Source organism: Alligator sinensis, unplaced genomic scaffold (assembly GCF_000455745.1).
Source record: "Alligator sinensis unplaced genomic scaffold, ASM45574v1 scaffold93_2, whole genome shotgun sequence".
In the NCBI taxonomy this organism is placed as follows: Eukaryota; Metazoa; Chordata; order Crocodylia; family Alligatoridae; genus Alligator; species Alligator sinensis.
Genome location: NW_005841854.1, coordinates 1,293,026 through 1,306,280, shown reverse-complemented (window position 1 = coordinate 1,306,280; position 13,255 = coordinate 1,293,026). Strand labels below are relative to the sequence as shown.

The window sequence follows — 13,255 nt, the reverse complement described above, 5'->3', positions numbered from 1 at the left end:
GGGGCCCCCCCCCCCCCCAGTATGCTTGGTGGCAGACCCAAAAGCGGATCACAAGTACTTCCAGGTTTGCCGCTGAGCGCACTGGGGGGCCCCCTGTGCTCCTGTGGGACGCTCCATCCGCCCCAGCATCTCAGCATTCACAAGCCACCTGGTACCTTGACATATGTAAAAACAAAAAAACCCAAAAAAAACCCCAAAAAAACAAAACCAACCAAACATTTAAAGCTGTGTCTGTGTCTGAATCGCTGATTCTCTGAATCTGCATCGAATCTTCAGATCCGGATTCAGCTGAATTGAATCGGGACAGTGATCCGAATCAACGAATCGAATCACTGTCCCCGATTTGGGCCGAAGCCAAATCTGAATTGCATACGGCCCATTTCGCACACCTGTAGTAGAAGGACTAGTACAAATACCAGATGTGTGTTCTCTCATTAGAACAAACTCCTACGTAGCTCAGATCCAATATTAACTTGGCATATCAAAGAGTGGACAATGCAATTATCCTTCTTGCTGTTGGGTTGCCCAGAAAATTTAAGTTTACATCTCATTAGTATCAACTATTTTTCTTTTTGGTGTTAGACTGGGTCAGTAAATCTAATCCCAAGAGACTTGGTGCTTTGTCAGTTTTGAATGCGTAGGACTAGATTCTAATGACATCTGTGATTAGATTGAGAGCTGGTAGTTTAACTGTTCTTTTAAATTCATGCATTGCAGCTGTGAAAACCTAGGGGCATGTATCTGTTCTTTCAGAAAGCAACAGTGATAAGGAAGAAATGTTTTCTGTATTGAATTGAGTTGAAAGCAGAGAAAGGTGATGGTATTAAACTAGTGAAATCACTGACATTGAGATTCTTCTTCTCAATTACAAAATGGCAAATCTGTTACCATGCTGTTTTGAGAACAGCAAGCATTTGTCAGAGAGGACTTCTCATTAGATGCATCTGGAATTACCTTCCTTGTTTTGCTTAAGAAAATAATTGCAGACCTGTCTGCTCTAGAATTACTGGATTCCCTTGTTTGCAAGATTACTTGCTGAATTATGCAGTTTCCCTGGAACAAAGACTTCAAGCTGCTGCTTACAAAAGCTTATGCTATGAATGTTTGATTTAGTTGGTCTATAAGGTGCAAAACTATCTTGCGTTCTTTTTAGGGCTTATCCATGCCAGTTCCTCCTTTTGTAACATTTTCACTTCTTTCTTGACAGCTTTATATGGATGAAATATGTTGAAAAGTGAATTGTAAAGCATTTAAAATATTAGGTAATCCTGTAATATGCCCAGAATGTCCCAAGTAGCAAGTGACAAAGGGTGTATTTGGCATAAATTCTAAATTAACTGTCTTTCCATTGTAGGTTATTCAGACTCTCGCTGGCTGGCTGCCTTATGGTGCGAAACCGCAAAATACATCACACTTATGTCACAGTTACTCAAAAATTATACACTATGTCTTTTTCTTTTGGAAATCTGGATGGGGAAATAATGGTTACTATTTAAATGACTGTCAAGCACTACCACTATAGTTTTTCATGCTTTGGAGTAGCCCACTAGCACAAACCAGTTTTAAAATATTCAGATTTGAGGTGCCCTTGGAGAAAAGTTGCAACTGTTCTGAGAGAGGCCTGCTTGTGGCACTGCATGAGACCCTCAGAACTTGGCTAACATAGAGGTCTTTGTTTAATATTTCAGGATTTACTTGATTTACTTATCAATCCCTTGCAGCTTTTAGTACTCCTAATATGAGAGCTCCTCTAAGTAAACTGTGCATGCCTGTCAGTCAGGGGTATTGACTAAACTGATATTGAGGTGTCTGTTTTATTCACGTTATACAGACACATCCAGGGCATGAAAAATCCACCTGCCCAGCAGGAGCAGGACTCTTTGTTAGGTGAGTGCCATCGACTTCTGCAGAGATTGAGCTGTGATTTAACAACAAAAAATCCTTAATATTTCTAATCTCGATGATTGTGAATCTTCCAAACATGAACTGAATGTAGTGATGTTTTCCTAAGCCTGTAGAGACAGTTCTAGTGCTGAAATCACTACTTCAATGGGGAGAGAAGTTCAGCTGTTGGTGCTGTGGCAACACCAAGGGATGCCTGGTCTGTTGGACTAGAAAGCACAAGGCATGAGACCAGCCATGTCAGCACAGTGTTTGGGCTTTAGTGACATCGCACTCGCCCAGGAATTGGGTCTGTTTCCCTCCCCACCCCCAGAGCACATGTACTCACAGAACCTTTTCCCTGTGTGGAAAGAAGGGCCCCCTGCATGTGTCAACCTCATGAGGTCATGTTGACACAAGACTGAATAGAAATCTTTTTGCTTGGGTAGCTGGCAGTGGACCCAACTTTGCTGGACCCCAAGCTGGCAAGGACTCCTTGTCTACAGCTTCTGGTTTTCTTTTTGGGTCCATAAGGAAAAACTCTGTTTCTGAGCATCCAGTTAAAAGGGGAGCAGTTTAAATGGATTAGTTTTGGGTAGAGAGCTGTCGGGCACAAGTGGGTGAAGGGCAGTGCAGCATGAATTGATGCATCTGGAGGAATAGGACACTGATGTGTAATAGGGAGCACTAACTGAGGGAATTTCAGAGATCAGTTATCAAGTAACTATGATTTTCAGGCCCAGCCAGAAGGGGGAAAGAGGGGGGAAATCAGGCAGAGTACAAATACAAAATGGTGGGGGCAGGGGGAAACCATGATACTGCTGTTGGTTTGGTTAGATTATTTGTCTTATGTCTTCAGAGCTCTTCTGATGTTGCTTTTTGATGTAACTAATTTATTTTTGATGCCACTGTGTTACTATAGAAAAGTGTAGAGTAGGAATCAAATTGTTTAATAGGGCCCTAGCCTGAAACAGTTAAAAATTGTTGGTCCAGAGTCATTAGGAGAAATTTTGCCCAAAGGAGATTAGCAGCCACTGAACTGAGTGCATCCTCAGATGCATGTTAATATTTCAAAGAACGTCAAGGTGTGCAGATCGAGTTTAAATATGCACACATCTGGTGCAGTGTTCTTTTTGCTTTGTATAGACAAGCAGCCAGTTATTATAAAGCAGAAGGAAAATGGCAGGAATCTTTAAAACCCTTCTGACTTGGAATAAACAATTTCCAAATATAGGTTATTCTTTTTAAACAAACAGAGTGCTTGTTTCAGAGCAGTTTCCCAAGGTGCCCTTAAAAAGGTGATCTAATCAGATGGCAAAAATATATATTTCCTGGATGCTTCTCTTTTGTGCAGGCAACTGATCTCTTTTGTAAGAGGTGAAACTGCTTGTTGTTTCTTTTTCTGATCATTTCTGCTGGCTAAGACAGTTGAGAAAAGTCCCTTCGTGTGGGCAATATAAACACTACGCTGAAAGGTTTTTCTGGCACTTTTTAGGTTATATTGGTTTGCCAAGGTCAGTTGTCTTTCTCAGATGGGTTGATAACATGGTATCCTTGCTAGTTATATGAAGATTAAAGGCCCCAGGGAAGGGGAAAGATGTCTTTCCTGCCTTGTCTCTGGAGCCCTTCTGGGCCTGGGGTACCTTTGCTGTACTGTAGACTCCAACTGTTTCTGAAGTTTTGGTCTTTGGGCTCCTGGTCTTGTCATGTGGTCTATACTAGCAGCACAGCAGCATGGATGAATGCTGAAGGATCAACAAAGAACATCTCTAGAACAGTGTGAATGCTTTGTTTCCATCCTATGACCTTGGTGCTCATTTGTCTTTCCTGCCTTTAATTCAAAACACTCTTTCTGGTGTCATTCAACCAGAATACTACAGAAATTTCAGTCCTTCTTGGCCAAGCTTGCATTCTTCATTTTGATGAGAATAAAGGGACTCTTTTTCCATCATGGATTTCTCCCTAAAGTATTTCCAGTGTCATGTGAAATGTAGCTTCTCCCTCCCTCCTTTCACCATTATGTACCAAGGCAATTTTTTAAAAACACTAGTCTTGCTTTCTTTTGGGAATAGGGCCAAAAAACCCTGTCAAAAGCAATATATGCCTTTAGATAATACAATGTACAGAAAATTGTGATAGCTATGATAAATTGCCATAGTGGGCAATTTAGATCCATTATTCTACTGAAATCATGGTGGCATTTGAAGTGTGTTCCCTCCATCTCCTCTAGAAGTTAGTTTGCTTGTTGTGAGTCTTGTAGTTGCACAAAATCTTTTACTCAACATCTCCATTGCTGACGAGTCATTGCTTCAAAATTCTCTGAAGAGTGAAGATTTGTATAGAAAATCCTACGCTGAAATGAAAGTAAATTTGCCAAGACCTGAGATATTCCTGTTGGGTCACTTCCTGCACTTACTTGTTTTCAAATGCCTGCTATTTAGAACAGAGGGACTGTATTATATACTCATGTGAGCTGAGGGAGCTAATAAACAGCAAATCTGATTTAAAAAAAAAATTTTTTTTTATTTAAATTTTTTTTGTAATGCTCATGTCTATGAGGTGCAGCACTGATTAATTTATGAAGAGCATACGTTTTAAGGTGATAACCCACCTGTGTGAATTCCACTTGTTTCGTTGACATTAAGATTTTCTTACTAAAATTGCATGTTTCTTTTATTCTAAAACTGAAAAATCTTTTCCTTCCACATTCTCAACTCTTGTTCTTTTCTTAGGTGAACACATTCTTTGAAGTCTGATTAATTATAATATGGAAAAGATTCAGCGTTATCATTTTGCACTCTAGAGTTGCAGCATTTTTAAAGTTTAGGACTCTCTGCATCTGTAGATTCTCAGATGTCCTTTTGGATTGTCTCCTAAATTCTTCCTTTTCTGTTAAAGATTTAAGCAAGTTCATAACTCTGGAATGTGTGTTATTAAAAGTAATGTAGAAAGTAACATTTTTCACTGATATTAACTTCAGAGGTTGATATTTTTAAGCCACCTTGGAGATTTGGCTGTGCTGTTTCCATTTTGAGAGGAGAGGAAATTGTGTGTCTGTATAGCCTAAGTGACTAAAAATAGCCCAAATGTCTAAACAAAGCTGTTGCTATCACTTACCAAAAATCAGTGTTCAGGTCCTTGACATTCGAAGCTCAGCATTCTGCTATGGGAGATTCTACAGTGTCTGAGATGTAGTGTCATGTGAGGATTGCAAGACTGTCAAGGGGTGAAGTAGTAATTTTAGGATTTGAATGCAACTAGCTTAAAACAGTGTTTCCTGACCTTTTCCAGCCCATGGCACACTTACATTAATAAAATTTTTCTGCGGCACACCTGTTAAGGTATTCCCCATCCTCATACCTATTGTAGCTCATTGCCATGGCAGAATTCCACGGCATACCTGTTCATTTCTGATGGCAGACTTTTGTGCCACTGCACACTGGTTGGGAAACACTGACATAAAAGGTATTTTCAATCATTTGAGGCATGTGCAGTATTTAGACTTGGGTAATGTCTGTGGAAGATTATTTTTGTTGCTGAAAGCAGGTAGAATCAGTGAAATAAGTCTTCCAGCAGCATATAGTACTGTGATCAATTATGTAAAGGAAAGTTTTAGAACAATTAATTTTCACTGTGAATATGTTCAATTCTAGTGTAAGATCCATTTGAGATTTGTTTGTTTTCATCTTGTTAATGTGAGCTTAATTTGAAAAAAAAAACAACATTATTTTAAACCACAGCAATAACAAATTTGCTATTAGCAAGTGTATCACTGACTTATTTAGAAATCATTTAATTGCAATCATATCCATGATCGTATGATCATGCACAGTATATTACAGTCTGCAAAGGGAGAAAACTCAAAATTTCTGTTTGTTTCTTTAGCAAACAAATGCCCCTATGTTATTACAGAGAAAATAAAATTGGGGTGTCTTTGTGTTCCAGGAACTATCGTCAGGCTAAAGCACCATTCTCCCTTTTTCTTGTTCTATTTTTTTGGGATGCCATTGTTTTTATTCGTATGGGGAATATGCATGAGCAAAGCACGGTATTTAGCCTCTGGCATGCTGTGGGGGTAGGTAGTATGTGCATGGGGGAAGAGATTCTTATGTCTTCGTGAGTGGTAGTTGGGAGAGATGGGGCTAAAATTAGTGGGGGAGGGTTTGTTTGTGGGGCTGTGGGTAGGGAAACGGTGGTTGTGGGGAGGAGGGAAATTGGATTTTTCTGTTTTGGAGTGCTGTTTGGGGAATCCTGTCTGTGGGTTACTTGCTTATTGTAAGCTGCTCTGAGCCTTTCAGATAGGGTCAGATATGCATCTAATATATAAATTGAGAAATTTTGATGTAGTTTATAAGTGAAAAAGAGTTGGAAGTTCTGATTTAGTACCCTAAAAGATACTGGTTAGTATTGCAGAATTCCTATAGTTAGATGTATTTGTCAGTCATTGTTAAGAATAGGCTGGGAGTCTAATAACAGAGGTATGTCAAAATAAAGGTGTGACATCAGATCTGTGTGGGAAAACCTACATGGCTTTGAGTGCAGTACATCTAGCGCTGATGTTTGTTTGCATTTTCTCCTCTTACATCATCATTAGTCATAATTCACACTCGCACTGTCTTTCTCTCTTTAATTAATGCATTTCTTATGCAGGCACTTCTCGTGTACACATCTTAAGCAGGCAAAGGGATTATAAATCTGCTTCACTGGGCGTGTTTACACATGTGCTTACACCGTCTTAAATTTACTGTGCAGTTACTGGGAATAGGCTGGAGTTTACATGTGCAGGCATTAAAGTGCATTAACTAAAGTTCCAAGTCTGTCCATACACACAGTGTTACTGCCAGTAAGGCATCTGTCTACATGTGAGTTATTACGCAGTAAATAATCAGACATAAATTCAATACCTGCATGATGCAGGTATCAAATTTATGCTTAAGTTGATGTAAGTTGCCATATTTACTGCACAGCACAGGCATGTACATATAGACGCGTGCCTGTACTACACAGTACTTTTGGTTACTGTGCAGTAAATGCACACATGTAGATACGCCCACTGAGTCTTAATTTGACTCTGTTAGGTTTTTTTAAGTATTGTTAGTTTTCTGTTTTGAGCACAGTTCCACAGCAAATGCTCTAAATGAGAAATATAGGATATTCAACATGCAAGATATATATATTTCTCATTTAGAGCATTTGCTGTGGAACTGTGCTCAAAACAGAAAACTAACAACACTTAAAAAAAACCCCTAACAGCGAGTCATATTAAGATATATATTTCTTATTTAGAACATATATAGATATCTATATATCAGTTTCATTTATCTTGCATTTTGAATGTCATGTGCCCAACTAAGGAGCTGGGATAGTTGTAAAATGTTGGTACTGTTTATAGGGCATTTAACTGCTCACACCTTTTCTGATCTAAACTAAATAACTTATAATGCAAGAGGGGCACCAAGAGAGCTTTATAGGATATTACCGACTTCATTGAAAATCAGCCAAAAGGAGTCATCTCTTTGTCAAGCAGTCAGGTTTCACATAATTGTTTTTTGTTAGTAAAGCTATTCAGAACACAGGCTGAATTCACCTTATAAATGTGAATGGAAGTATGGGACTCAGATCTGTTTTCCCATGAGTATGCAAGTTTTCCATTGTGGTTTTATGCAAATTGTATGCATAGAAGGAAAGGAGAACGTTGATTTTAAGTCTGCTACCAAAACATGAGGAGGATTTTGCCCTTAGGAAGTAGATATCTGAGATTTTGCTATACTGTAGATTATGACAATGTATTAATTGCCTATAAGCAGTTTCTTTTTCATACTGGTACTTTCTTTCCTTTTTGGAATTTTTTTAATGATACCTTGAATGTTTACTTAAAATATGTACATTTGTTTAATAATATTTGCTTTCACATTTAGATATGATGAATGGATAAAGGCAGACAAGATAGTGAGACCTGCTGATAAAAATGTGCCAAAAATCAAGCATCGAAAGAAAATAAAGGTAGATTTTTTTTTTCCTTTCAGATTAATTTGCTGCTATATTTATTTTGTGTGTCCTGGGTTTTATTGTTTTTCCTTGTAAATAGACTTGCAGATGCATGACTAAATTGGTTTCTGCTCATCTTTTTAGAAGTATACAGTATTTTTAAGCATGGCTTTTGTATTTTCATTTAAAAAAAAAAAAAAAAAAATCTTGTCCCTCATTTTTCTTCTGGGCTAAGGGTGGCGCATGAATAGGAAGTAAATCAAACAGTACAGTTTCATCAGTAGTAGTGGTAGAACAATTCTAGGAAACACTATTTTTGAGCTCCCTCTGCTGGATTTGAAGAACAAACCTTTGTCAGCTCTGGTGTCTTTAGGTCCTTTGGATGGGAGGATATAAAGTAAACTTTTTTTTCCTTCCACATACAGATACAACTAGTTCCTATGTTCAGAGAAGTGCAGCACTGTGGATATTTCTGCACTCTTCTGAACACAGGGTCTAGTAGTATCACATGCCTGTGGTTGAGGCTGATTTTACATTGCCTCTTTTCCTTCCACATCAGTAGAATATATGTAGGTACCTTCCAATCCCAGGTCTGGCACAAGAGTCGCACCTTCTGTAGGCAGTGTCATTTACAGGGTTTAGCATAGGCTAGCCCTTGGAATGCAAACAGCATTCCCCTTTGGATTATAGTTACATTTTTTGTACCAATGTTTGGGAACAGGCCTAAATACAGCAGTAGTATAGCTTGTAGAAGAACAATGTAATATCTTCTATTTGTAGGTTTTATGTTCAAATGACTGTCAACATTGCTAATTTGTATTTCATATTAAATTGTTAAGATTAGAAGCTTAATGCTTTTTTCCTCCTTAACCTAGAATAAAATTGACAAAGACAAGGAAGAGAAATATTCTCCTAAAAACTGTAAGTTGCGACGCATGTCAAAACCACCCTTTCACACCAGCACATCACCTGAGACTGGGTCCAAACTTGATAGTAACGAAGCCAAAAATTCTGAACAAGCTCCAGTTAAATCCATAGAAATTACTTCTATCCTTAATGGGCTGCAAGGTATTGTACATACTTTCTAATTCACTCATTTTATCAGTGTCAACAAGTGACAGTTCAAAGCATCTGAAGCCAAACTTAAGTTGAGAATTATTTAAAAAAAAGAATGTTTGTAAATTTACTTTTTTAGGATGTTTTTGTTATTACTACTACTACTTGAGTCCTCTTTGTGCAAGTGTCTGTTTATTTACGAATGTTTTATATACATTTAACACTTAAATAATTTGAAAGACGATTAGCAGGATTCTGATATTGCAATAATTTGAAAGACGATTAGCAGGATTCTGAAAATGGAAATATCAAGATAATGAAATCTGATTCTGAGAATTTTTTTTATTTATAAAGTATAAACCCCTTTTTCTGTGTTTTCATACCTGTTTAACTAAAGTGTCAGGATTCTTTGAGAATTCCATATCCCAGTCCTTCATTTAAGGTGTTGAGAGCTTCTATTATGCATTTTGACAGTGTCTAAGACTACTTTCAACTGAAAAATAAGGGGAAGATGTAACGGTTTTCATACTTCAGTGGAGAAAACAATAAAGCATAAAACTAAAAATAACCCCTCTATCCCCAAACTTTTTAGTCCTTCTTAATATAAAGAAAGTCATCCTTCTCTGTGCACCACTAATCTGGTAGTCTACCAGGGCAATCCAAATAAAGCCAAGACCCTGAAATTCAGTCTCATAACCTTGAAAACAGAAGGTACAGAAAGGTTTGTTTGGGGTTTTAAAAAATATTTTAAAAACAAAATACTAGGTAACAAGGACTTTTCCTCGGGTGAAAAATTGATAGACACATTTTCCAGGTACTGAGGGATTAATAGTCCTCTCCTGGCTACTGTGGAAAAATACAATGTAGCTTCCCTGTTGTTGGATTGCTTTTTTCTGCTGGAACTGCCACAAAAGCAGAAAGCGTTTTTTATGTGCCCTGTGACTACTCCTCTGATTTTGAAATGACCTTGGGGCATTAACAGGTACACCAGAATGTGCAGATCTGTGCCAATGCCTAATTGTCTCTTAGTCACTTTTTAGATAATGAAGAACTCAAGTTCCAGCCTTTCTGGAACTTTACAATCTTAACTAGTGGCCGTGCCTCATAACTTCAATTCCTGCCATCTATGTTGGCTGCTAGGGTTGTGCAAAACAGCACCATCTCGTTTTGAGTTCTGTTTCGAAGGGACAGTGTTTTGTTTTATCATTTCGTTTTGAAGCACTGTTCTGTTTCGTTTCGTCAAAACTGTTTCGACGTTTCGCCAATAGGCTACAATGAGGAATCATCTAAATGCCTATAACTGTCGTTTCGTGCCTGATTCGGGTGAAAATTGCTGGGATAGTAGCCCCTTCTGAGGACATGAATCCTGCCAAGTTTCAAGGAGATAGGTGTAGGGGTTTCTGGGAAACTGCACCTCAAACTGCAAAAAGCAAGACTCATGTCACTTGCTGGCAGCAGCAGCCTCCTGTCATCCTGCTTGCAGATCTGGGGTCCGTGCCTCTGGGAAGGTTGTGGGGCTGTGCCGGACTCCTCCCGGGGGTACAGGCCCCGGATCTGCTCAGGATGACAGGAGGTTGCTGCTGCTGCCTGGGACTGGCGCTGGGTGCAGCTTGCACCCAGCACCAGGAACACTGATGCTGCTGCTGCCTCGAGGCAGCTGCAGCAGTCTCCTGTCATCCTGAGCACAGATCTGGAGATATGCACCCCTAGGAGGAGTCCGGCAGTGCTGGGAGGGCAGGCTGAGTTCCATGGGGCTGGTGGAGCTGTTCAGAGCACAGCCCTGGCTCTCCCCACCTCCTGCTGCTGGGCTGCACTCCAAGTGGCTCTGCAGCATAGAACTCAGCCTGGCAGTGGGAGGCAAAGGGAGAGCCAGTGGTGGAGCTGCTCAAAGCGTAGCTGTGGCCAGTGGCTCTCCCCCACCTCTCACCACCAGGCTCAGCTGGGTGGGGCTGCCGGAGCCACCCAAAGTGCAGCCCAGTGGCAGGAGGCAGGGGAGAGCCAGGGCTGCGCTCCAATGGCTCCACCAGCCCCACGGAGTTGATCCTGGTAGCGGGAGACAGGGGAGAGCCACTGGCCAGGGCTGCGCTCGGATTGGCTCCACCACTGGCTCTCCTGCCACCGAGCTGAGCTCTGTAGGACTGTTGGAGCCACTCTGAGTGCAGCCCTAGCTCTCCCTCGCCTCCCGCCATAGGGCTGCTTTGAAACTTGAAATGTTTCGAGTGCCCTCATTTCATTTCAAAGCTATTTCGAAGCCTTTTGTTTCATTTCTATTTTGCTGCTTTGAGCTTGAAATGTATCGAAACAGCTTTGAAACGAAACACTCATTGAAATTTTGCACATCCCTACTGCCTGCCATTAGTTTCCTTTATTCTGGTTTTTTCACTTTGAATTCAACTGAAAGTATCTTCAGCTTGTTTCTAATAAAGTGCAATGCATGTTCTACTTGCTATCTTTATTGCTGTTTAATATTTAAACAAAATATGCATGCTTTCTTCCCTGTTTCTATTGCTACCATATTTTTCTCTTACTCTTCCTGATCACCATTAGTTTATTGCTAGTAACTCTCATCCTGTTTTCCTGTACTGACTGTGACATTCATGACCCCCTTCTCTCTTGGCTCCCTCAATGTCTGCTTTTCAGTCATCACATCAGATTCAAACTCTCTTTTTATATCTTTCTTCAAATGTAGATGGACACTTGCCTTACCTGCTTGTTTGCTTAATTCTTTCAGGTTCCTACTTCTGGAGAGCAGTCCTGCTCCCATGAAATGTAATTAAACTTATTATTTCCAGCAGGAGAGAGAGACATTTGATGCTTGTGTCCTTCATAGTCCTTTTTTCTCTTGCTCCCTCCATCTCTTTCCTTGTCCTACTTCTGAATTTTCCATTTTTTTTTTTTTGTTACACTCGGAAGTTACATATTTCCTGTTCCAAGTGTCCTTTTTCCCTTCCTGAAGCTTACTTTCTTCTTTGTTAAGATTTTTCAAGATAAGTCCCCTCTCTAGTGATCCCCTCGCATTATCCTTGTTTATATGCTATTGTCCTTCTCTGATCTTGCTGCTTTTTAGACTGCCAGGCCTGATTACACAAGAGACTATCTTAGTACATGGTTAGTGAAGCATTGCCAGTATTGTAAATCTAAGCTGGGGTGACAAGGGCAGCAGCATCAGCAGAACTAGTAGCCAGGGTTGCTGCCCCAGGTATCCAGCAGTTCTTGCTGCCTCAGGTATCCAGCTGTCCTAGACATAAGCAATATTCAAATGTGTTCTAGTGTGTCAATCTTCAAATCCACCAAGTTTGCCCCTTCCAGCATTAACAAAAGTGACTTGGAGTCGTTTGGAGCAGTGTTGTGTACTTCTATATATCGAACCAAAAAAAGTGCCCAAAAGACTTAAAAACTTGACAGTGGCTATTTACTATTTTGCAAATTCATTACATACAGTATGGTCATCATACTGATTTCAGCCACGTTAATATGCATTGTCTTAGAAATGGAGATGAAATCCTGGTCCCATTTGAAGTCAGTGGGATTTTTCCAGTGACTTCAATGAGGTCTTGATTTTTATCCTTTATTTGTAAACATAACATTTCATGAACTTTTGAACTAAGGTTAATTTAATCATTTTTAACTACAACCATTGAGCTGAATTAAGATGGCTTTTGTGAAACTTGCTGTGCATAGACAGCATGAGAATGCAAACAGTTTTCAGGCATTTTTAAGTTTTTATATCCGAGTTTCAGATAGTGATCTTGAGTTGATGGTATCAGCAGTGTTCAAAGATGATAAGCTTACTTTAGATGTATTGGTCTCCTTCATTTGGCAAAAAACACTTTAGTGTGTCCTTCCTACTGTTCTGTATTTTGAGCTTTGAAGGCAGGCCAGAATTTTGTTGTAAATTGTAACTTCAAGGCATCAGATGTTTCACATCATCTAGAAGTCTAATATTAAATGTTTCTTCTGCCACATTCATTTGCATTGTACAAAGGATGAATATGCATATGCAGTAATATGGCAGTTATATTTAGATTTGATTGTACTACTGCATGTTTTCTCTGCTGGTCCAAATATTTTTGGAAATCTCTTGGAGAAGTTTCTTGAAGATGCTTTATTATAGTGGGGGCCAACATTTTTGTCAAGCATGCCACAAATTAGCCCTGTGCCCTTCCTGCTCATCTTCCCCTTCCCCTTCCCAGTCTGCTCTGCTTTGTGCTCCCAGCCCCGTGCTCCTTGCTTAATCTGATGCTCAACTTCATGTTTCCTTCCTTGTGTTGCCTGTCTGATCTGCCACTTTTCTCTGTTGTCCTTTCCCAGTCTGATCATGCCATACAGA

The 13,255-nt window shown here is 39.7% G+C and overlaps 1 protein-coding gene across 4 annotated transcripts in view; it reads left to right on the top strand.

Annotated features, from left to right (window-relative positions):
• Positions 1 to 13,255, top strand: part of ARID4B (AT-rich interaction domain 4B) — a 143,016-nt gene that overhangs the window by 114,675 nt on the left and 15,086 nt on the right. For all 4 annotated transcript variants that reach the window (XM_006016345.3, XM_006016344.3, XM_025213420.1 and 1 more), the window contains 2 exons: positions 7,800 to 7,884; positions 8,745 to 8,937. In XM_006016345.3, coding sequence (XP_006016407.1) covers positions 7,800 to 7,884; positions 8,745 to 8,937 — 278 coding nt within the window. The remainder of the gene's footprint in view (positions 1 to 7,799; positions 7,885 to 8,744; positions 8,938 to 13,255) is intronic.